Source organism: Rousettus aegyptiacus, unplaced genomic scaffold (genome assembly GCF_014176215.1).
Source record: "Rousettus aegyptiacus isolate mRouAeg1 unplaced genomic scaffold, mRouAeg1.p scaffold_m13_p_6, whole genome shotgun sequence".
NCBI lineage: Eukaryota > Metazoa > Chordata > Mammalia > Chiroptera > Pteropodidae > Rousettus > Rousettus aegyptiacus.
In genome coordinates this window covers 112,353,887-112,374,782 of record NW_023416309.1, presented here as the reverse complement: position 1 = coordinate 112,374,782, position 20,896 = coordinate 112,353,887, and the positions used below count along the sequence as shown (strand labels likewise).

At 62.9% G+C, this 20,896-nt stretch overlaps 1 protein-coding gene across 3 annotated transcripts in view; it reads right to left on the bottom strand.

Moving 5' to 3' along the window:
• Positions 1-20,896, bottom strand: part of SEPTIN9 (septin 9) — a 137,582-nt gene that overhangs the window by 105,473 nt on the left and 11,213 nt on the right. The window contains exon 2 of one of the 3 annotated variants that reach the window (XM_016143197.2): positions 17,720-17,776. In XM_016143197.2, the coding sequence (XP_015998683.2) occupies positions 17,720-17,776 (57 nt within the window). Of the gene's footprint in view, positions 1-6,458; positions 6,478-9,199; positions 10,059-17,719; positions 17,777-20,896 lie in introns of those variants that run through there. The other 2 variants (XM_016143201.2, XM_036223915.1) reach the window with 2 other exon arrangements.

Below are 20,896 nucleotides of genomic sequence, written 5' to 3'. Positions count from 1 at the left end.
TTTACCTCAACGAGAGGAAAAGAATCATCGACAAGGATAGACTTAGGATTTTTCCACTTTCTGGGGGCGCAAAAGCCATACTTATTCGGTAGGGAGACGGGCCGGGCTGAGCCTGGGTGTCCGGTGGGCGCGGCGTGTGAACGGCATTTTCAGCCTCCGGGATTCTCCCCTTACAGTGGGTTTATCGGGACGGTCTGTCCTAAGTCCAGGAGCATCCGCACTGGCCTCCGGGTAATGAAAGGCAAGCTGAGGTTTCACAGGGGGATGTGTGCTGACGTCAGGCACTCATCGTGAAATGCACCCCAATCTCAGGTGGACGGCTGGGGGGCGGGGGGCGGACGCCTGAGAGAGCAAACAGCCCAGCGTGCATCCCAGAATCTGGGGAGTGGGAGGAAGGGCGTGCGCGCGGCCATTCTTTTGCCTTTCCTATATGTTTGAAATTTTTCACAGTGAAAAGTTGGAACATGTTTAAATAAACTGGAGTATATCAACCAGAAACAGGGAAGAAAAAGGATTAGCAGGAGACCCCTGGCTCAGAGCCCTACACCCCCAAACGTCACGGGCCTCGCCCGGTTTAGGGTAGGCGTCCTGGGGCGTCACCTCCAGCGTTCCCGCCCCGGTGCCAGCAGAGGTGACTTCCCGTCCCCACGGCACTTCCTTTTGTCCCCACCTGACACTTCCCTTGCCCGCTGCTGCAGCCACAGTGGGTGGAAATAACACCGCTGAGGACAGCCGCCTCCCACTAATTCAGGGCACACGCAAACCCAGCGGGAGCGGGGCTCCGGAGAGCCTGCACCGCCACCTCCTGGACAGAAGGCGTTCTGCAGCCGATTCTCCCGTCTGCAGCGTCCAGCTCCAAGGTCGGCCGTCAGTCCCCTCTCTCTCACCCAAGACAGCCCAGGAGCCCTCAAGCTCAAGGCCCCTCGCTGCGGTAGATCTGGGGTGCCCATGCATAAAAAAAATGCATGTGTCCAGAACCCGGGCCCCTCTGTCCACTCCCCCTCAGAGAAGCATGCTCTCTGCAGGGTGGGGGTGGGGGCTGCAGGGTCTTCCTCAGTGTATGCCCCCCACCCTCAAACACACATCCCAGGAGCACAGTCCAAGACCACCCTCTCTGGATGGTGCATGACCCCCAGGCCCTCCCCTCTCCCTCGGACACGGTGACATCAGGATCAGGACACTCTGAAGTCCTTTACCTTGGAATTATGTGGAAGTCAAACCGAGCTAAAGCTGCAGTTTAGTTATCACCGATAGCGTTATCGCGTGACATCTCTCAGAGCGGGCATGGCTGTGTGCCCTGTGTCCCCGGCTTGAACACGCTACCTGGAGCGGGTACCTGGACCTCAGCCAGGCTGTAGGGACGAGCCAGGCAGAGCTGAACTGGGCGGGAGGTGGGGGGCGGGCAAGGCCCTGGCTGAGGGCTGCCCAGTGCGGGCACAGAGCGGGACTCGGACCTGAAGCAAAGCCACAGAGAGGGGCGGGCGGGGCCCCGCGGTGAGCCTTCTGTGCTCCAGAGTGGCAGCTGCGCTGCCCCCACCGGGTACTGTGAACGGTTGAGGACATGCCCTCTGAGTGTCAAGCAGGGATTTGACCAAAACGTCCCTTCTGTGGGGCAGGGTGCACAGGCGTCGCTGTTCTGTTAGAGAGTCGCCTGCCTCTCCTTTGTCCCCAGGTCCGGCCCAGTCCTCTCCCGGTGATCAGGAACACTGTCTGGAAAGCGGAGGAAGAAGCCAGGACAGGCTGCCCAAGGGCCAGCTCCAAGGACACCCGCAAACTCGGGAGCCGGAAAAGCAGCAGCCCCGGCCGCTCCAGCAGGAGGTGGTACCTGTCGCCGACAGGCGTGCAGTGTCACACAGGAGCTTACGAAAACTCTGCCCCCACACTCGAGACTCGGGGCCCCAGGAGGCATGATGCGAGAGTCCCAGAGTGGCGCTTCCCCCTCCGAGGCCTGCGTTCCTTCCTCGAGGCTCCCGGGGTCACCCTCCCGGGCCGTCCCACGCCGTCTCACACCAGCCAAGCACACACCAAACCCCAACCCACAGTCAGCAGCCTCTGGGCTCAGAGGCCACAAGTGTGCCTTCCTACAAACAGCAGCCCCAGGGCGAGGCGGGGCTGGGTGGAGGTGGGAGCAGGGCGGGACTTGGTGGGGCGGGGCCTGAAGGGGTGGGGCTTGGTGGGGTGGGGCGGGCCGGGTTGGGCGGAGGCTTGGTGAGGGCGGGGGCCTGGCAGGGGGCGGGGCTTGGTGGGGTGGGGCGGGTTGGGCGGGGCTTGGTGGGGGCGGAGCCTGACAGGGGCGGGGCTTGGTGGGTGGGGTGGGCCGGGCTGGGCGGGGCTGGCCACCTGTCAGTGCCGCCTCTTCAACCTCCTGGGTCCGCCCAGCAATCAGAGGTCCTCCCTGTCCAGCTCCCAGCCTGACGCGGGCCACCCCCAGCAGCCGCAAGGCATTCAGGTCCTGCCACTCGCTCCTCGTGGTGCCCATCACACCGAGAAAAACAACCAAGGCTTCACTCGGCGCGGCCTGGCCCGCCCACCTCGCTGGATTCATGTGCCCCCCCTTCGCTAATGACACAGTCGAGCCACCCACGTGTTCCCGACGCAACCTCGCCTGCTGTTTCCCTTGCCCGGACATCCCTCCTCTGGATTTTGGCCCAGTCCGGTCCTTCTGGCCATGCAGATTTCAGCTCAAAGTCACCTCCTCAGAGAGGGCGCCCATCAGTGTGACCCCCACAGACACAGACACAGGCACCCAGTAACGACGCCATTGCCGGGTCCTGGCTTCTTCACCGCCTTCGCCTGAAATCACCTATTGACGTGTTTATTTCTTAGCTGCCTGACATCTAGTTCAGACTGTAAGTCCCAAGGGAGAAAGGGCTATATCTTCCTCACTCCTCACTGTAGGCCGAGAACCCAGGAGAGTGCCTGCACATAGTAGGACCACAACAGAGATTCGCCACGTGGGTGGGAACGTGCCTGCACATAGTAGGACCACAAGAGAGATTCGCCACGTGGATGGGAACAACCTGCGTCTAGTGGTTCTGCGAACAGGAACCCAGGGATGTTAATGATATGGGGTGAACTCAAGGCAGAGGGTACGAACAGAGGTCCCTGGCTGTTCACACTCACTGGCTGGAGAAACAGAGGCGCGGGGCGTTGTCACGCCCATCTGCTCCAGAGTTCAGGCCGGCACAAAAGCATTTTCAAGTTTTCATAGCCAAGTTCCAGAGCCTCGCTGATGATTTCTAAGGAGTGTGTCGCTCTGTTGACTCAGCTTTGCTCGAGTCAGAGTTTCCTGGTTTGTGGTGGAGGAGGGGGAAGGGGGATCAGAAGGTCTAAAGGCAGGTCCTAAGCCCACATGCAGAGATGGGCCTCCAGCAGCTGAAATCTGCAGTGCTATCTGTCCCAAGTTCAAGGCAGGACCTGCGGCCCAAAACAATTCTCCAGACTTGGGCCACTCGTTAAAAGGAAACCTCTCGGTTTCTCCTACACGCAGCCCAAGGTGGGCTGAGTCCACCGCTGAGCCCATCTGCAGACTCCTCCTGCAGGTGGCGAAGGCGGGACCGGTGCCGGAGGGGCTTTGGGCAAAGGGTGTAAATGGTGGCTTCGGGAGACAGAGGTCTGTGCTGGAGTGGGAGGGAGATGCAGGGATGACCACCTCTGAGCAGGGAGCAGATGGAGGCTCGATCGCAGGAGCAGAGAGGGAGAGTGGGGGTACAGGAAGCTTTCTGAGGAGCGAGGGGACAGACTGAAGCACTCTAAGCCCCACACTCTGACACACAGCCAGCCAGTCCCACAGGCAGGCCAGGCACTGACACCGCTGAGAACGAGAGGGTCGTGTGCACGGTGGACCCCAGGAGAGCAGCCCGGAGGGACCCAGGCTGGGCTGCCCCGGGCACACGTCCAGCAGTGCCTTGGGCCACAGCTCAGGCTGCCTGGCCCAGCCCAGAACCCCCTACTGCTCCCTGGAGCTAGCCGGGGTCTGAGAAAAGAAAAGGGCTCAATCGAGAGCCAGGACGTGAAGTTGGAGTCCTTCCTCACGCCATATGCCAAAGTGAACTCAAAATGGATCGAAGGCCCAAACACAAGAGCGAACACTACCAAACTCTTAGAAAAAAAAATGTAGGGAACAGATTTGTGACATTGGGTATGACACCAAAAGCATAGGCAACGAATGAAAAAAAAAAAATAGATAGACCGGACTTCATCAAAATTAAAGACTTCTGTGCGTCGTCAATGAAAAAGCAGCCCACAGAATAGGAGAGGATATTTGCAAATCATATATCATGTAAAGGACTAATACTCAGAATACAGAGAGCCCATATAACTCGACAACGACAACAAAAAATAACCCAATGTAAAAGTTGGCAAAGGACCCCAAAGAGACATTTCTCCAAAGAAGACATACAGATGGCCAGTGAGCACATGAAAAGATGCTCAAGGTCACTAATCATCACGGAAACGCAAGTAAAAACCACAATGAGATACCAGCTCCCTCCCATGAGAATGTCTATTCTCCAGAAAAAGAAAAAAAAAAAAAAGAAAGAAACACACGTCGGGAGGACGTGGGGACATCTGGGACCCTCGTGCTTTGCCGGTGGGAACATGAAATGCAGCTGCCGTGGAGGACAGCGTGGCGGTTCCTCCCGAAATTAAACCTGGAACCATCACATGACCCAGCCCGCCCACTGCTGGGTGCGAAGGCCAGGACTCGGGCAGAGAGGCGTCCACTCGTGGTCAAAACGGCACCATTCGCAACAGCCAAAAGGGGGAAGCAGCCCCGATGTCCACCCACCGGTGACTGGGTAAACAGAGTGTGGTCTGTGAGTGTGGAGTATGAGCCAGCCCTCAACGGGAGGGGACTCTGACTCCTGCCGCCGCAGGCATGACCCTCACGCCAGGCGAAATGAGCTGATCGCAAGAAGGCAAATGTTGCACGCTCCCATCACAGGGGGGGCCTGGAAGCGTCGCGTTCATAGAAAGAGAAAGTGGAACAGAGGTCTCAGGGGCTGGGGGGGGATGGGCAGCTAGCATTTAACGGGGACAGAGTGTCACTCTGGGAAGATGACATGTTCTGGAGACAGGCAGACGGTTGCCCAACTGGGTGAATGAATGTACTTATTGCCACTGAACCGCACACCTAAAAATCGTTAAAACGGTAAATTTTATGTTGTGTGATTTTACCATGGATTTTAAAAGAGGCCAATGTCCGGGACGGAGCCTCGGGCACCCCTGGGGTGACCACTGGTAAATGCCTGGGACAGTCCCAATGCCATGCTGTGCCATTAGGCAGTTCTTTAACGCATAACAACGTGGTTTCCATTTTATCCCTTTGTAGGACTTCACATAGAAATAAACGCTCTGATCAGAAAATATTTTGGACAGAACAATTTGGGGCTCGAAACAAATTACGAGGCACCAGGCAAAAGGCCGTGGCATAGAAGGGAGGCGGGGCGGACTCCCACCCGGCTCCCCAACTCCACGCGGGGTAAGGGAGCCAGCAGGGAGGGCTAGCGGCCACACCGAAAGGTCCGGAGTGGGACAGTGAGGGCCCTGGGGCGTGGAAGCCCCTGTACCTCCAGGACGCATGGGGGCTGCAGCGGGGTGAACGGCACCCTCCCCCCCGCCATCCCGCAAAAAAGCTCACGTCTACCTAGACCCTGTGAACGTGGCCCTATTTGGAAAATGGACTTTACTAGTGTAATACATTAAGGGTCTGAGAGCCCGCCATCCGGGATGGTCCAGTCCAGGGGGTCCCAAATCCAGTAACGAGTGTCCTCATGAGAAGCAGAGGGCGATGTGGGGCACGGGAGGAGAAGGCTATGCAATGACAGGAGTGGAGACTGGGGTGACGCCCCCACAAGCCAAGGGTCACGAGTGACCACCAGAAGCCAGGGCAGAAGCCTGGGACAGCCTCCCTCCGGGCCTCCAGAAAGAACCAGCCCTGCCCACACCTTGACGTTGGCCTTCTGGATTCCTAAACTGTGAGAGAATCGGTTGCTGGTTACGGCGGCCGCCAGCCTCCGGTGCTTGGTGACAGCAGCCCTCAGAAACCAGTACAGGGCCCAAGTCCCCTGGCCGTCAGAGCTGGACTAGGAGGCCAGAGGGCTTCGGGCCAGGCCTCTCATCTCGGAGGGGCCGAGAGCCGGTCCAGGAAGCCACAACCGCGGCGTCAGTCCAGGTCGGGGTAGGAAGTGCTTGGGGACTGAGAGATGAGGGGCGAGAGCAGAGCAGGGGGCAGGTGAGGACCGAGGCGCTGCCTCCCGTGACGGGGGGCCCCAGGGGGCCCGAGGGGAGCAGAGCGCCAGCTCCCTCCTGCTGGGTGACCGCTCCGGGCCGCACTGCTCAGGCAGACACCGGCCAGGGGCAGAGACGTCCAGCGACAGTGTGGCCCGGCCTCCTCGGACCCCACGCCAACATTCCTGACCCAGCAGAGACTTCCACATTCCCTGCCTGCAACTCACCCTGGCGACCCAGCGAGGCTCAGTAACAGCAGCCCAGTGGAAAGTTCCCTTCTGGGAGATTCTCTCCCTCTGACATGTAAGCCCTTGGAACAAGATAAAACTGCTTCATTTGTAAAAGCCACAAAGCCAGTCCAGGACAAGAAAAAAAAAGAAAAAACGCGGACCCTTGGCTGGAAGGAGGGGCCTACTGTGTGTGTCTCAGCGGCTAGTCACTGCTCCATGACTCACCCCCGTCCTGCTGACCGATGAGCCTTCCCAGGGGTGCCTGACCGCTGATGGGGACCCCCAGGCTCACGAGCCGGGCGGGAGCTGGGTGCTGGGGAGAGGCGTCTTAGGGCCACCCCCTTCCCAGAGCGTGGGCAGACCTCACCCTCCCCAACCCTTCCTGGACAGCTGCTGGGCAGGGGCAGAGAGCTGGCCGGACAGGCCGTAAAGGCCAGCCCAGTGGGGCACGAGCAGGGACAGCCACCAGGAACCGGGTGGGTGGGGCGTCTGGCCAGGTAGGCCCCGTACACACACACACACACACACACAGCATCCGGGCCCCTGGCCGTGCACTCTGCCTTATGGTGAGATAAAGCACTGTGCCCGGCAAGAAGTAAGGAGCCCCACAGCGGCCGGGGTCCCCCAAACGGGCTCAGGAGCCCACTGGAGTTGGGGACACTGCCTCAGGCCGCGCTGACCCAACTCCCCTCTCTACAGATTAGGAGGCTGAGGCCCTGGCCGCTGGGTCCCTGCCGGGGACTCACTCCCGCGGGGCCTGGTTAAGTGCTGAGCTACCGCTGAAGGCCAAGGGCAAGGCCTGGCCAGGCCCGACGGACGCAGGGGCGGGCTCGAGGATCTTCACTTCCATTCATACCTGTGACCAGTTTCTAACTGAGCGTTGAAAGAAATGAGCATTTTTTTCATGAAAATGGGTCCGAATGAGGACCCATAGAAAGTGCCGATTTTCCCTCCGTCACAGCCTGAGAGAAGGTCCCCACTTCACCCCTCACCTTGCCGTCCTCGGCGGAGGGCGGTGGCACGCGGCGTGGCCGCAGAGACAGCTGTTTTCAAAGGCGGTTTTGTTCACTTCACGAAAAGCTCCTGGACAGGGCCGTCACCCCCGCGTCCCCGAACCCCCCCTCCCAGCTTTGGTGTGCCAGCTCTCTGGCCCCTCAGTGGTCACCCGTCTGGGCCTTGGCTGGGACACGCAGACTGAAGGCTGGAGCTGAGGCCAGTGGAGTGGCCACCTTGCCTGGCCCTACAAGGTTCCAGCCAAGTGCCACCTGCTCTGCAGACCCCGCCAGGCTGAGAGCCCGAAACGCTGACGCCACACCCCCGCCCAGCCCCAGAGGGCCCACGTCGCCAAGCGCAAACACAGACGAGCCGTGGGCTCAGCAGCTGGGCCTGCCGCCGGTGTCCGCGGCCAGTCTCCGTGCCCAGTGGCCCGGGCATACGCACGCACCCCCTGTCGGCAGCTCCCCGCCCAGTGGCAATGAGCCTTCCTTCTCTCTGGCCTCTCGGGGAGCCCCCACCAAAACACACAACGGCAAATGGTAGACCAGGGCCACAGGCAGCGTGGGGCGACACTCTCGGCCTCACTATGCCCCAAGGGTCAGCTCGGAACGCCTGAGGCTCAGAGCAAGGCTGATGCCCGAGGAGGAGGCGGACCTGCACGGTGGACCCCCGCACCTGGCTCGAGGGGTACGCGTGCGCGGCAGACACTGCGATGAACGGGAATTACCCATGATGCCATCAGATGCTGACAGTCCTAGCACGCGAGCCCCAGCGGAAGGAACGGGAGGGATTAAAGAAGGGGAAGTCTCTTTTTCCCCATTTGCTGGTTGTGTTCCCGCCCCACGGGCCTGTGCCCTCTCCGTGGGGGCTGCCAATGGGGCACGGGGGGTGGGGGTGTCCAGGCACCAGTAAGGCCCCTCCAGCCCAAGGACCAGCCTCCTGCCCTCACTCCTTGCCCTGACGTGACATCCAGATGTCTGAAGCAGAGATTCTCCTCCAGGGTCTGAGCAGAGCCCACATCTGCTACTCCTTCTGTCCTGAAGTGTCCCTCAGGAACCGCGGACGGTCACCACTGTCCCTTCCCCATTGCGGGGCTCCCGGGCGAGCACAGGACCCGAAGGACACCGACACCCCCAAGCAGGACTGTCTCGACTCCCCCAAGCCTCAGGTGGGACAGGGCAAGCTCTTGGCTGTGCACGCACATGTGCACACCACGCACACACGCACACACACGCACACACACGCACACATCTGCACGTCTCGTCTGGGTACTGGGAGCTTCCAGCCCTGTAATCAAGTCCCAGGGAGGCACTAACATCTATTTCAGGGAGGAGACCGTGGTGGCTGTGAGGACAGACTCTGGCTGGACCAAAAACACAAACCACACAGTGGACACACCAAGCACCAAGCAGCCTCCTCAATGCCGTCGCCCAGGCGCCCGGGCTGGAGGCAAGTCCCGCCGCCCTGTCCCCCTGTCCGGCGTCCACGGTCGGCTTAGGACGCGGAAGGGGCATGCCGGGGACTGAGGGAGAAGTCGCGAGGGGCCAGAGCCGAGTTTAAGGGAAAGCCAAACTTAGCGAGAGGCTCGTCTTCCGGAACTTTACCTCCCACGACCTCAGCATGGTCAAGAGGAAGAGGACCGAGTCCACGAAAATGACCACGAGTGACCCCGGGGCGGGGGGAGGGGGGCTTCCCAGGGCAGGAGTGAGGTGCGGGTGGGGAGCGGGGAGGGCCGAGCCTACCTGAGATCCGGTCTCTCTCCATCACTACGATGTACTCAGCAGCAGGCAGTCCACGTCCCCTTTTCAGAGGCGGCCTCCCCTTTCTCACCCGGTCACCCTCCCCCTTTCTGCCTCCTCCTCCTCCTCCAAAAACACTCTTTGTCTGGTCTAATTTCTTCAATCTGCTGCAATCGCGAACGCATCCAAATTACCACATTTCCATGTGCTGATCATATGTTTGTGCCCCACACTGAAGTCGCGCTGTCTCTGAATCAGCACACGGGGAGCGAAGGGGAGAATCAGGAGGTGGAGCGAGGCGGGCGGGCCCTGAAGGGCGCCCGCAGCCCCGGGGCCTGGGTCCGGGCTGGCCCGCGGGCGTCTGGGCTCCGCGGGGCTCGGGGCTTCCGGCCGGGCGTCTCCCCGCCCTGCGGAGCCTCGCTCGCTGCTCCTTTTTAATATCCACTTGGAGAAGCTTCACTTAGCTTCTTGGAACCCGGCTCACAGAGTCAAATTCCTGGCGACGTCCAAAGTCTTTCATTTTCCCGCTCCCGCGATGCTACGGCTTCCTCTGCTAAGCCCGGCTCCTGGGCCTGCCTCGCCTGCAGCCGCTGCCGGCCCTCGACCCCGCCCGACGTGGCCGGAAGGAGGGGCGGCTTGCCCCAGGCGGGGGCGGGGGGTGGGGGCCGGGGAAGGCTCAGAAGCACCTGCCCGGGGGTGAGCCCCGAGAAGTCACCCCTACAGACGCGCTGGAGTCCCGTCAGCCTGCGGTGACAGAGGCAGCTGGCCGTCCCCGCCCAGGCTGAGAGGGAGAGCAGGATGAGACTTCCTGGAAGATTCTTGCCACCCGCTCATGAGTCAGTGAGTCTCCAGCTGTCCCCAGGGAGGGAGCAGGGCTCCTTACCACCGAGTTCCCCAGACTCAGCGCCTCTCCTCCCAGGGAGCATGGGGCCCAGCTGGGCTGGGGGCTCAGAGCTATTTCCTGCTATTCACTTGGGACCCTGAGGGAGGCGGGGGGGGGGGCGGCTCGCCCGGCAACCTGGGGAGCCCCCCCAGCACCTGGTCAGAGTCAGGGCTAGGGGGCTGGGGGACATCCCCTCTGCTCTGAAAGCTTCATTCAACTCAACGGTTCAGACTGGCAGCCCCGGCTGGAGACAGACAGGTTTTGTTTGCCCGACCCTGAAAAACGGGCGTTCGGTGCCAGCGTGGACCGCTCAGACGATTTCGCTGAGAACGCCAGATTTTTCGCCTCTCTGGGAAAGGGGAGGGCATGTGGTCACACGGGGCGAGCCTTCCTGCCTGACCGCACGGGCTGGTCTGAAGTCACCCCCTTCGGATGGAACCCTGTTTTCCGGTTTGCTCCGGTCCCCACGGCCCCTTCGCTCATTTTCATTACTCATCCCCCACCCCGCCCCCCCATGCCGCCCGCCAGGCCGCAGCCTCAGAGTTTGCAGTCCCTGCCCTACAAGGCCACAGCCACGTGAGCTGTGTTAGAGACCCATGCACAGCCCTCTGCCGAATGGCACAGTCCCCACCCCTGTCCTCTGCAGCCTGGAACAGGACCCCATTGTAGTTCGCTAGGTAGCACGTCAATCTTCCTGGGGTAGGGGGGTAACTTCCAGCCTTCTGGGAGACACCAAATAGCAACCCCCTCCCCCCCCCCACACCCCACCCCGCCCGCCCCCAGCTGAACCTGGAGGACAGCCCCAAAGGTGGCTGGATGCACGGTGAGGAAAGGTGGGGACAGTGTCTCAGCCAGGGGGGTCTGGGGCTCAGGCACTGTGGAGGGCTGAATAACGGCCCCCCAAAATATCACAGCTAAATTTTTGGAACCTACAAAGGGGACCTTATCTGGAAAGCGTCCGTTGCAGATGGGATTAAGCGAAGGGCTTTGAGATGAAGAGATGCCCTGAATGCCATCGCGGGAGGTGACGTCCACACGGAGGAGGGAGTGTGACGGCTGGCAGAGGGAGATGTAAGGACGCAGTCCTTGAAGAGTGCAGTGAGGCCACCACAAGCCGAGGCAGGCTGGCAGTCCCCGGGGCGCGGGAAGAGGCAGGAGCAGACCCCTCCTCAGACCCCGGGGGCGGGCGGCCCTGCCAGCACTTGGATACCAAACTTCCAGCCTCCAGAACGAGAGAGAATAAATCTCTGCAGTTTTAAGCCCCCGGGGGCTTGGTAATTAGTGACCGCAGCAGTAGGACGCTCATGCAGGCACCGCGGACCCACGAGCCAACATTCCCTAGATAACGTTTTCTGCTGATGGTATCTCATTCTGAAACATGACATTAAACCAAGCGCTAACAATTGTTGAGTTAGAACAGTGGGAATCATGGAAATTTTTTCGGTTTATTTAATGTCTTTTCTTATTTTGAAATAACATTCCTTGTTGGTCTCTCTGATGATAAATGTAACATATGTTCATGGCATTAAATTTAGAAACTACAGAAAAACTATAAAGAAATTCCTTTAATGCCAACGGGACTCTCGGGCAGCAATTCCAGCCGCGGCCGCAGACCCAGGCCGGCTGGTGCGCCAGGGCGAGGGGCCGGGCTGGGGCGGTCCTCGTGCACCCTGCCGCCTCCTGCCCCCGCCCCCCCCCCGGGCCGCCCCGCCCCCCTCACCCCCTCCCCCCTCCCCCGCCCCCGCACGCATGGATGTCACTGCTGGGCTGGCGCAGCTTCTGAGCACAGCGCTGGCCCTTGGTTTTTTTCCCCCGGCATAGTTTGGCCCAAGGTCCATCCCCCATCATGCCTAAACGTCCAAGCATCCTGGCCCGCGCGGAGGGATAATTTGAAACCGAAATCCTGGCGGCACCGACTGGGACTGGCTGGGACGAGGCCCGGGTTAGCAGCCCGGGTTAGCAGCAAGGCGGGCGCCGGGCGGGGCGCGGGGCCAGGCGGCCACGCCCACCGCTGCTCTCCGAGTCCCGCCTCCTCACCCACCGCTGGGGCAGCTCGCCCGGCCAGGCCAGACCCGTCCCCGAAGCGGGATCCCACATGGCTCGGTCCCCCAGAACACGGACGGGCTTCTGGGTCTGTAGAGCTTTATCCCGGCTCAGGCTCACCAGGCGCACTAGTATGGCAAGCGCGGTGACAGCCCCAGCCCGGGGAGGGGAGGGGCCTCCTTAACCCAACACTTCCCAAGCTGAACCAACGCTCGCTGTCCTGTCCGAGAGAGGCAGGACCCCCTAGCCAGCAGTCCCCACCCTTTGCGGCACCAGGGACCGTGCTCCTAGGAGAGTCTGACAGCTGGTGACCTGAGGCGGGGCCGAGGCGGCGATGCTGGCCCTGGGGAGCGGCTGCAGATACAGAGGAAGCGCCCCTCACTTGCCCACCACGCACCTCCCGCTGTGCAGCCCGGTTCCTAACAGGCCACGGCCCTAAGGCTGGGCACCCCCTGCCCTGGGCCACAGCTTTGGGAAAGTTCTGGTGCCAGCCAGCGAGCCCCAGCTCCCCGCCAGCCCAGCCAGGAGGAGAGGCGCACGGTCCAGGGGCTTCTGCCCGAGGTGGCAGGACTCAGGAAGGGTGACAGCACGGACACGGCCGTGTTCCTCCTCACATTCAGGGGAGAGACCGCGAGGGGGTGGGGGGAGAGGGATCTTGCTGAAAGGACACTTTCTGGGCCCGGACTTCCTGCCGCCTCTCCCCTCCCCCGCCCCCGGTGCAGCTACTGGCGATTCCTCCTGAGGATTCCTCCGGGAGGGATTCCTCCGCGAGGCGCTCCCAGCTCTAGCCCCACACAACCTCTCCCTTTAACAGGTGGCTTCTCGTGAGACTGGACCACTCACTGAAGTCGGCTCCATCCCCATCCCGAGATCCCGACCCCTCCCCCGGCCCTCCTGTGGCCGCTGCGGTGGGTCACACCTGCCGCGGAGCGGGCAGGAGACCCCGTGGGGCTGGCCCCAGCCTGGCCGCCTGCAGCCGCGTGGGTCCCGGGCCGGGTCAGCTGCATTCCTCTCCGGAGTCTTCTCCCCACTTTTTATTGTGCCTCGAGTTTTGGCTTTTCCTAAATAAACAGAAGCCAGGACGCAGTGCCCCCGGGACCCTGCAGGGTTCACTGGTGCAGGGTTCTCGGGCTGGCCTGTTGCTTCGGGGTCCTTTCAGGTCAGTGTGGAAGGGAACCAAGACACTGGGCAGAGGTGGCCCAGGCACGGCCGAACTCCAGCGCTCACGGCCCTCACGCCCAGCCAGCCATCCCTGGCTGCGGTCCCCGGCAGGAGCCCTGAGCCCGGAGCCCCCACATTCCTGAAGGGGGGGCCAGCTGCACCCACAGTGTCCAGCACGGCAGCCACGTGTGGCTGCGGAGTGCCCGCCCTGTGGCCAGTGCCACTGCGGAACTGAGTTTTAATTTTGTGTTAAATGATTACGTTTAATAGCTTACACGCAAGCAGCAAGCAGCCGCACGTGCAGCTGCCGCAGGGCTTTGCCTCTCCTCCTACTCCCTGGAGACACCACGTTCTCCTTACACTTCCTCCCCAGGAGGCGAACAACGAGAAACAGTACTCTTCAACCAAGCAAAAGAAGGCCGATATTGCCATTTTAAACTTGTTTTTTGGCCAATTCACGCAAGCTTCTCCGACGAAGTTCAAACCAACAATATCTACTACTACCTGCCTGCTGCGTGCCCGGAGAGCGCCCGGGCCTGCAGGTGGGAGGGTGCGGGGCCCCCAAGGCCGGGCCGTGGCAGGGGACGGCCAGTCGGGTCCGCACTGCCCTGTAACGAGGATGCCTTCAGCGGGGATACGGCACGGGGCCGAATCCGCAGACATGGCCCAGGGGCCGGCCAGAGCGCCAGGAGCAGGGAGGGAAGGAGCGGGGCCAAGGGGCTGGACGGGAGTCCGGGCCGGGCTGGCCGCATCGTGGACACCGTCCTCGGCTGTGTCCCGTGGGAGAAGGGAGCCCAGGGCTCTTTAAGAGAACCACGACCAAGGCTGTTTAGATAATCGCGTGGACGGCGGCTACTGCCCAGTCGCTGGCACATGGGAGAGGCCTCCGTGGGGAGGACGGGTGGGGTGAGGAGGGACAGCAGAGGCCTGACCAGGACAAGGCCAAGACCACAGCAGCCCCTCCTCGGGCTGTTTCCAGGGAGAGCGCGTTGAGGAGATCTTGGCCCACTGCTGACCTGGGGAAACTCGGGGGCAGGGCGGAGGTCAAGGAGGACACTGAGTACCTGGGTGGATGGCAGGGCTGAGAGGTGAGGGGCGTGAAGGAGCAGGGGACAGTGGGCGGGAGCCCAGGGGCAAGGTGCCCGGGCAGCCCAGACTCCAGCCGTCTCCTCCTCGAGCAGCTCCCTGTCTCAAAGGCACACGCCCTCCCTTTTGCCCCCGCGGCCTGGCACAGGGCACCTGGACATTCAGCACGTTTCCTGAGCATCTACTCTGCGCCTGGCAGTGAGCCCGGTGCCCTGGAGAGACGGCGAACAAGCCGGACAGGCCCCGCCCTGCACCGCCCACTGTCCACGGGGATGATGTGTTCAGGCAATGGCCCGGCCGAGCGTCCGAGTGTAGGCTGAGCGCTCGCGCGGCGGGGCCCTAGCCGGGCCTGGGGCAGCGCAGTCTCTCTGAAGGAAGGGACATACGAGTGGGAGAGAAAGGTTGGGGGGTCTGGGGGGCTGGCCCCAACAAGCAGTGCTTTAGGGAGACCCTTCTGTGGGCGGAGTGTCGTCCACCCACAGCAACCAGGTGGGGAGGTAGCTTCCTGTGGCCACTGTGACAGATCCCACAGAGTGAGTGGCTTAAAACAACAGACACCGATTCCCTCATAGCTCTAGAGGCAGAAGTCCGAGACCCGGACGACAGGGGCCCTGGGGAGAGTCCTTCCTCGACGCCCAGGTTCCGGCCGCCCCGGGCGGTCCTGGGCTCCTGGCCTCTTCACCCCAGCCTCCGCGCCCTTCCTCACACGGCCTGCTCGTCTTCCCCGCGCGTCCGCCCTCTCTCCTCTCAGGACGCCAAGCCGTCGACCTCGGGGCCTCCCCTAACTCCCGTAGGACCTCATCTCCGGAGCCTCAGCTCACCACGTCTGTAAAAGACCTGTTTCCTAACCAGGTTACTTTCCATGGTTCTGGAGAAACGTGAACTTGGGGAAGGACGTTGTTCGCCGGCTACAGAGGGATGAGCGTGGGACCGGGGAGGAGACCACCAAGCCCAGAGGTAGCTGGAGGAGGAAAAGCAGGTCTCGGCCGCTGGGCAGAAGGACAAGTCTCCGGGGACAGGAGGGCCGGCTGGCCTGGGCCGCGAGGAGGCAGACAGGCCTGGGAACCAGGGCAAAGGTCGGCCAGAGACTGTGGTCTGGGAGGCAGCTGCCCACAGTGGCTGCTCAAGGCCCGGGAAGTGCGTGAGCGTGGAGAACGAACCGGAAGGGCACGTGGGGGGCTGCGGGCGGGCGTCCCCGTCACCCAGCTGACGTGCCTAAGGAAAGAGCCGAGGGCCTTCGGCGGCGTCGGTAACGGAGGACACCGTCCGCAGCCCTCCTGCAGCCCCGTGGGGAGGGACGCCGCCTGCCCACGCAGAGGAGCCCTCCCTGCGGTCCGCGTGAACGCAGCGGGCACCGGGACCACGCAGGTCCAGCCCAGAGCTGTCCCGCCGTGTGAGACGGCAGAGCCGCAGCCGCCCCCTCAAACACCCCCACACCCCGACACACAGGGCCCGGCGAGCCGCGGACCAGGGACCCGTCAGAGGGAACCGCGGACATGGAAAGGGCGGGCCGGGGGCTCTGGCCACGCCCCTAACGCCTATTTCTTAAGCAGGATGGGCGGGGACGCAGGCGGCTTGTTTTATCCTTATATTTGCATATGTCTAAGGATGCCATTTAAAAAAGAAAACAGTGCCGAAAGGTGGGGGCTCATCAAAGGGTTTGGCCGTGGGTGTGGTTTGAGCTAACAGAGGAGGGCTCAGGATGGGGGCTCAGGTCAGGCTCGGCCATCCCCAGCCTGGTCCCACACGCAGCCCGGGGACCTAAGATCACGGGTGAAGCTCCGCACGTGACTCAGCCCCTCGGCAAGGGTCAGAGGGGCTGGGGGCTGAGAGGCTGGGGGTCCTGGACCAAGGCATCCAGGAAGACGAGGAAAGAGTGTCTCGACCACAGGGCCCCAGAGAGGATTTCGTGTGTCGGCAGGCAGGCCCCTGCGAAACCCAGATCACCCGCCCGCAGCCTTGGGCTTCGGCAAATTATGCCTTAGGCATCCAAGCCTGGTCAGGGCTGCCAAGTGCTGACGGCACAGAACTGGCCGGTCTGAGCACAGGGAAGTGACGGCCGGAGAAGGCTGCGTCCACGTGGCCCAGGGCGCCAGCCTCCCGAGGGGTCGCTCCCGAAGCGTGGGGCCTCGCCCCAGCCGCTCACACGGAGGCGGCCCCCCAAGACCCAGCCCCGCAGGGGAGAGGGAGGGAGATGAGAGGCAGCGAGCCCCACAGGGAGGCTCCTCAGAGACACCGCGACAGTCGGGCAGTCCAGTGGTCAGCGGCCCGACATGGCTGAGGGGGCGGGGATCCTGCCTAACCACGAGGTGACTCATTCCGCTGCCCCGGAGGCCTCCGGCCCAGAGTCGCCCTTCCCTTCCCACGGCCGGCCCCATCCCGCACATCACACGCCCCCCATGTCCACGACGTGCCCCTCGGCCACTGCACGGGTCTGGGGGTGCCCAGCCCACCGGCGAGCGCCACCTCTGGAAGACAGACCTGGGGAGAGGTTTGCAACGGCCCCAGAAGCGGGCCCAGGGATATCTGAGCGTGGAATTCTGGGGTCCCAGGTAAGCGGCATGGCCTGGAACTGTCAAATTCACAGCTGCGAGCCACGTGTAGATCCGAAGTGGACGCGAATTACAAGAACATTAGTTAACCGATTCTGTGCAACGAGCGAGTAAGTAGACAGCAGTGCCCACTCCAGGTGCTCAGCGGCCGCACGGGGCTGGCGGCCACCACGCCAGGCAGCACAGGTGACGGCGTCCCCCCACCACGGACGGTCCGCTGGACAGGGCGTCCAGGGGGTGGGAGGCTCCAGGTGGCACATCCCCCCCAGAACGGCTGCTCCGTGAGGGCACGGCCCAGGCCTGCCATGTCCCCACTACGTCCCCTCCACTGGTCCTGCCCGGGTCTGGCACCCAGTAGGTCCCCAACACATTTTCACTTTTCTCGAGGAGTTAGCTGTCTCCAAGAGGAGGCAAGTCCCTGCATCTCCCGGCCCCAACGTCCCCAAGGGGAGGCCGCCAGAATGAGCACAAGCCGCGGGCCTGGCCGCCGGAGGTGACAGCGGAGAACAAGGTAGGCTCCTGGGGTCAGGTTAGGGAGGCCACAGATGCCCAGTGGGGAGAAGCCGCGCAACTCAATCCCCGCTGCCAAAGTCGGAGGTGGAGGCCCAAAGCCCGCCCCGCCCCGGCCCTGCCCCACTCACTCCCTGCCCCGCCCACTGCCCCACCCCATCCCTGTCCCCGCCCTGCCCCCTGGCCCTCCAGGCTGGGCCCAAGGTCCGCAGACTCCCTCCCAAGTCTCAGGGCAGTGATTCCTGCCCCAGACGAACGAAGAGGGCCAAGGCTGAACACGCCACTTACCCGGGCCAGTGGGGTCGCCAAGCTTCCGGAGACGGCCGCTGGAGGTCCGCGTGACTCCTAAAGACGGGCGGAGGACAAAGGTCACATGAGGCAGCCAGGAGACGGTGACACTGGGCACAGCCTCGCCTCTGCCCCTGCCTGGGGCTCCAGAACCGGCCCCTTGCAAGGCCAGAGGCCCCAGACCTCCCGAGTGACACCTGGACCCAGCAGCCCCGACAGTCACAGCCGCCTCCCCCTGGACGCTGGCCGCAGCCCGGGCACTGAGGCCAAGGCCTCCTCACGGGTGTTGCTAGCTAACCCTCACTACCCCACTGGGCGGATAGGGAGCCGAACCTCCGGGGGGGCGAGGAACTTGTCCAAGGCCGCACAGCTACAAGGAACCACGGCCAGAACCAACCAAGCCCACCAAACGCCGAACTCAAGCCCGCCAGGCCACAGGGACCACCCACGGGGCACGGCGAGGGGCTGGGGCGCGGCCAGGCACAGGGAGCCCCGGGATGACCCACGCCCACCTGTCTCGGGACAGCCTTCCCCTGCACCGGGTCCTGTAACACAGGGGCGGCGGGGCTGGGTTTGGGAGGTTGGTGGGTGACCTGCCCCTCCCCCAGCCCCCAAGAGGGGACAAGAGCGGAACACGCGGCCCCGGGATGCACACGCTCCGTCCTCACGCACACGCCTCGGCCCGGCGCGCCGTCCTCGGAGAGGCTTGTGCCCGGCAAGTCCCAACTTGAGGGGATTTGCCGAGCGCACCCGAGGGGTGCCAGGCGGGGCAGCCACGGGGCAGCAGGGAGCCGAGCCACGTGCTCAGGCCGTCCTTCCGAGAGCCGCCGGGACACCCAGGTGGCCCAGCGCAGGCCTCCCCCCCAGACAGCAACACAAGCTGGAGCGGGGCCTGTGGCTCGGGAGGGGCCAGGGAGGACCTGGACGCTGCCTGCAGCCCCAGTGACCCGACGCCCACAGGGCGCCAGGGTCGGAGGTGCCAGCTGCCCCTGCAGTCCTCCCGGGAGGCTCTCGTAGCATGTACGCATTTGTTCTCGCGTGTGTGCATGCATTCGTTCACACGTGTGCGTGCATTCGTTCATCCGTGCATGCATTCCGAAAACGCACACCTCAACTATGCCCCACTAGGTGTGAATGCAGTGGCCATGTTTCTGCAGGTTCCAGAGCCCCAGGCAGGTGGTCAGCAGCCTGACACAGAGTGACCATGGGCCAGGTGGGCGCCATGCAGTTGCAACCACGTCTGCTTGCCAAGGCCCTGTGACCACCCCGAGCTGTGCGTCCACCCTGCCCGCAACCCCAGGGGGCGGCCACCGCCCCGTTTCACAGATGCGGGAAGTGAGGCTCGGAGGCCCCGCAGCTGTGGGGCGCTCCTGTGGCACCCCAGGCACGCGCCAGTGCCCCCCCCCCGGGGACTGTGATGGTGGCTTGCGTGGGTCAGTTGGGAGTGTCTGTGAGGGTGATTCTGGGTGAGATTAGTGTGTGAATCGGTGGGCTGAGTAGAGCAGACCCCGTCCCAATGGGGGTGGGCATCTTCCAACCCACCGAGGGCCGCACAGAACAGAAGGCGGGGGAAGGGGGACCGCGCTCTGCCTGACCAGAACGTGGCCAGCTCCGCGGCCTTCGGGCTGGAGTTGGCTCTCCTGGGCATTTCTCTGCCTCTGTCCTTCCTGCGGGTTCTGTGCCCCTGGAGACCGTGGCTGACGCTGTGGCCCCACGCGGCAGGGAGGCCGGCGCCCTGCCCCCCACGCCCGCCTAACTGGTGACGTGTCTGCTCGCCACTGAGCGACAACAACTCCGTTCCTTTGGGGCTGGGGCCAGAGGCAGGGACCTCAGGCCAGCCCCGCCAGACGGAGGCCAGACCACGGACGCAGGCCTTCGGGGGGCAGGAGGGGCCCGCACCTGGGCCCCAGAGCTGACAGCACCCTTGCGATCAGACGAGGCCTGGCCCGGAGTGGCTCTGGTGGGCTGCCCAGGGCTGGGGGGAGAGGGAGGGGAGGAGGGGAGGACAGAGGAGGAGCCTGGTGCCCCCAGCCTCAGCCGTGACCACCCTCCACACACCCAATTAGTTGGGAGCTGCACCGTGTATAGCAACAGTGAGAATTATCGCTGTCTGTGACCACCCCACACTGCCACCATGAGCTGCCTGGGCTCAGAGTGGCACCGGCGAGCCACAGCTGTGCCCACAAACCCCGTCCCCGGGAAGGAGACGCCGCGGCGAGGAATGGAGAAGGGATGGGCCGGCATTCCTGTGGCGAGTCACACCGCTGTGCTCTCCCGGGCCAGCTGCCACCCACCCGTGCCCCCCGCTCTGGCTTCTGGCCCGTGGGAAGGACGAAGAGGGTGCCTTCGGGGCGCCCGTCCCCCCGGACCCGCGGGGGGTGGGAAGCGGCAGACGGGCTCTGTCGCGCATTTCTCGGGTGGGGTTTTTCTCTTATTCACACTGTTTATTTTTCCGACTTCCCAAACACATGGCCGATGCCACGCAGCCCCTGGCACAGCGGAGTCGCGGGCATGCTCCCCGCTGATGCGGGGGGGGGGGGGAGGCAGCGTCCGAGCGGCCCGTACCCTCACACACTCCCACCTCCCCGCAAAGACCCCGGGCTGGGAGCCGCTGAAGTCCCGTCCCCGGACCCAGTTATTCAGGCCCGTGTCCCAGGCCAGAAGAGAGGCAGCCGGAACGGCCTCCGGGACATCTAACGGCTCACTGGTCCAGCCGAGAACTGAGTTATTTTTATGTGATTTTAAAATAAAACATATTCGGGAAGAAAGGAGATGATTTGAAATTCAGCTGCCTGGTGCCGCCGTCCCACAGCAAATTATCTGAGTTCTCAGAGGCCAGGGAGGCAGGAAGGTCTGGAGTCGGACAGACAGGGTTTGAATCCAGACCTCGCCGCCGGGCACTAGTTGTGGGTCCCAGGACCGCCCCATCCCCCATGCTGTGTCTCAGCGTCTCGGCCGGCAGAATGGGGGTGAAGGGAGGACACGGTGTTTACTCAAAGATTAAATGAGGCCGCACACTGCAGGCGCTCAGCACAATGCCTGGCATGAGCTAAGCCCTCGATAGACGATTTTATCATTATCAATATATTAACTATGTTGTTGTTATTATTATTATTATTATTATTATTATTATTATTATTATTACTCACCAGCCACGTAGGCCGGGCTGGACCAGGG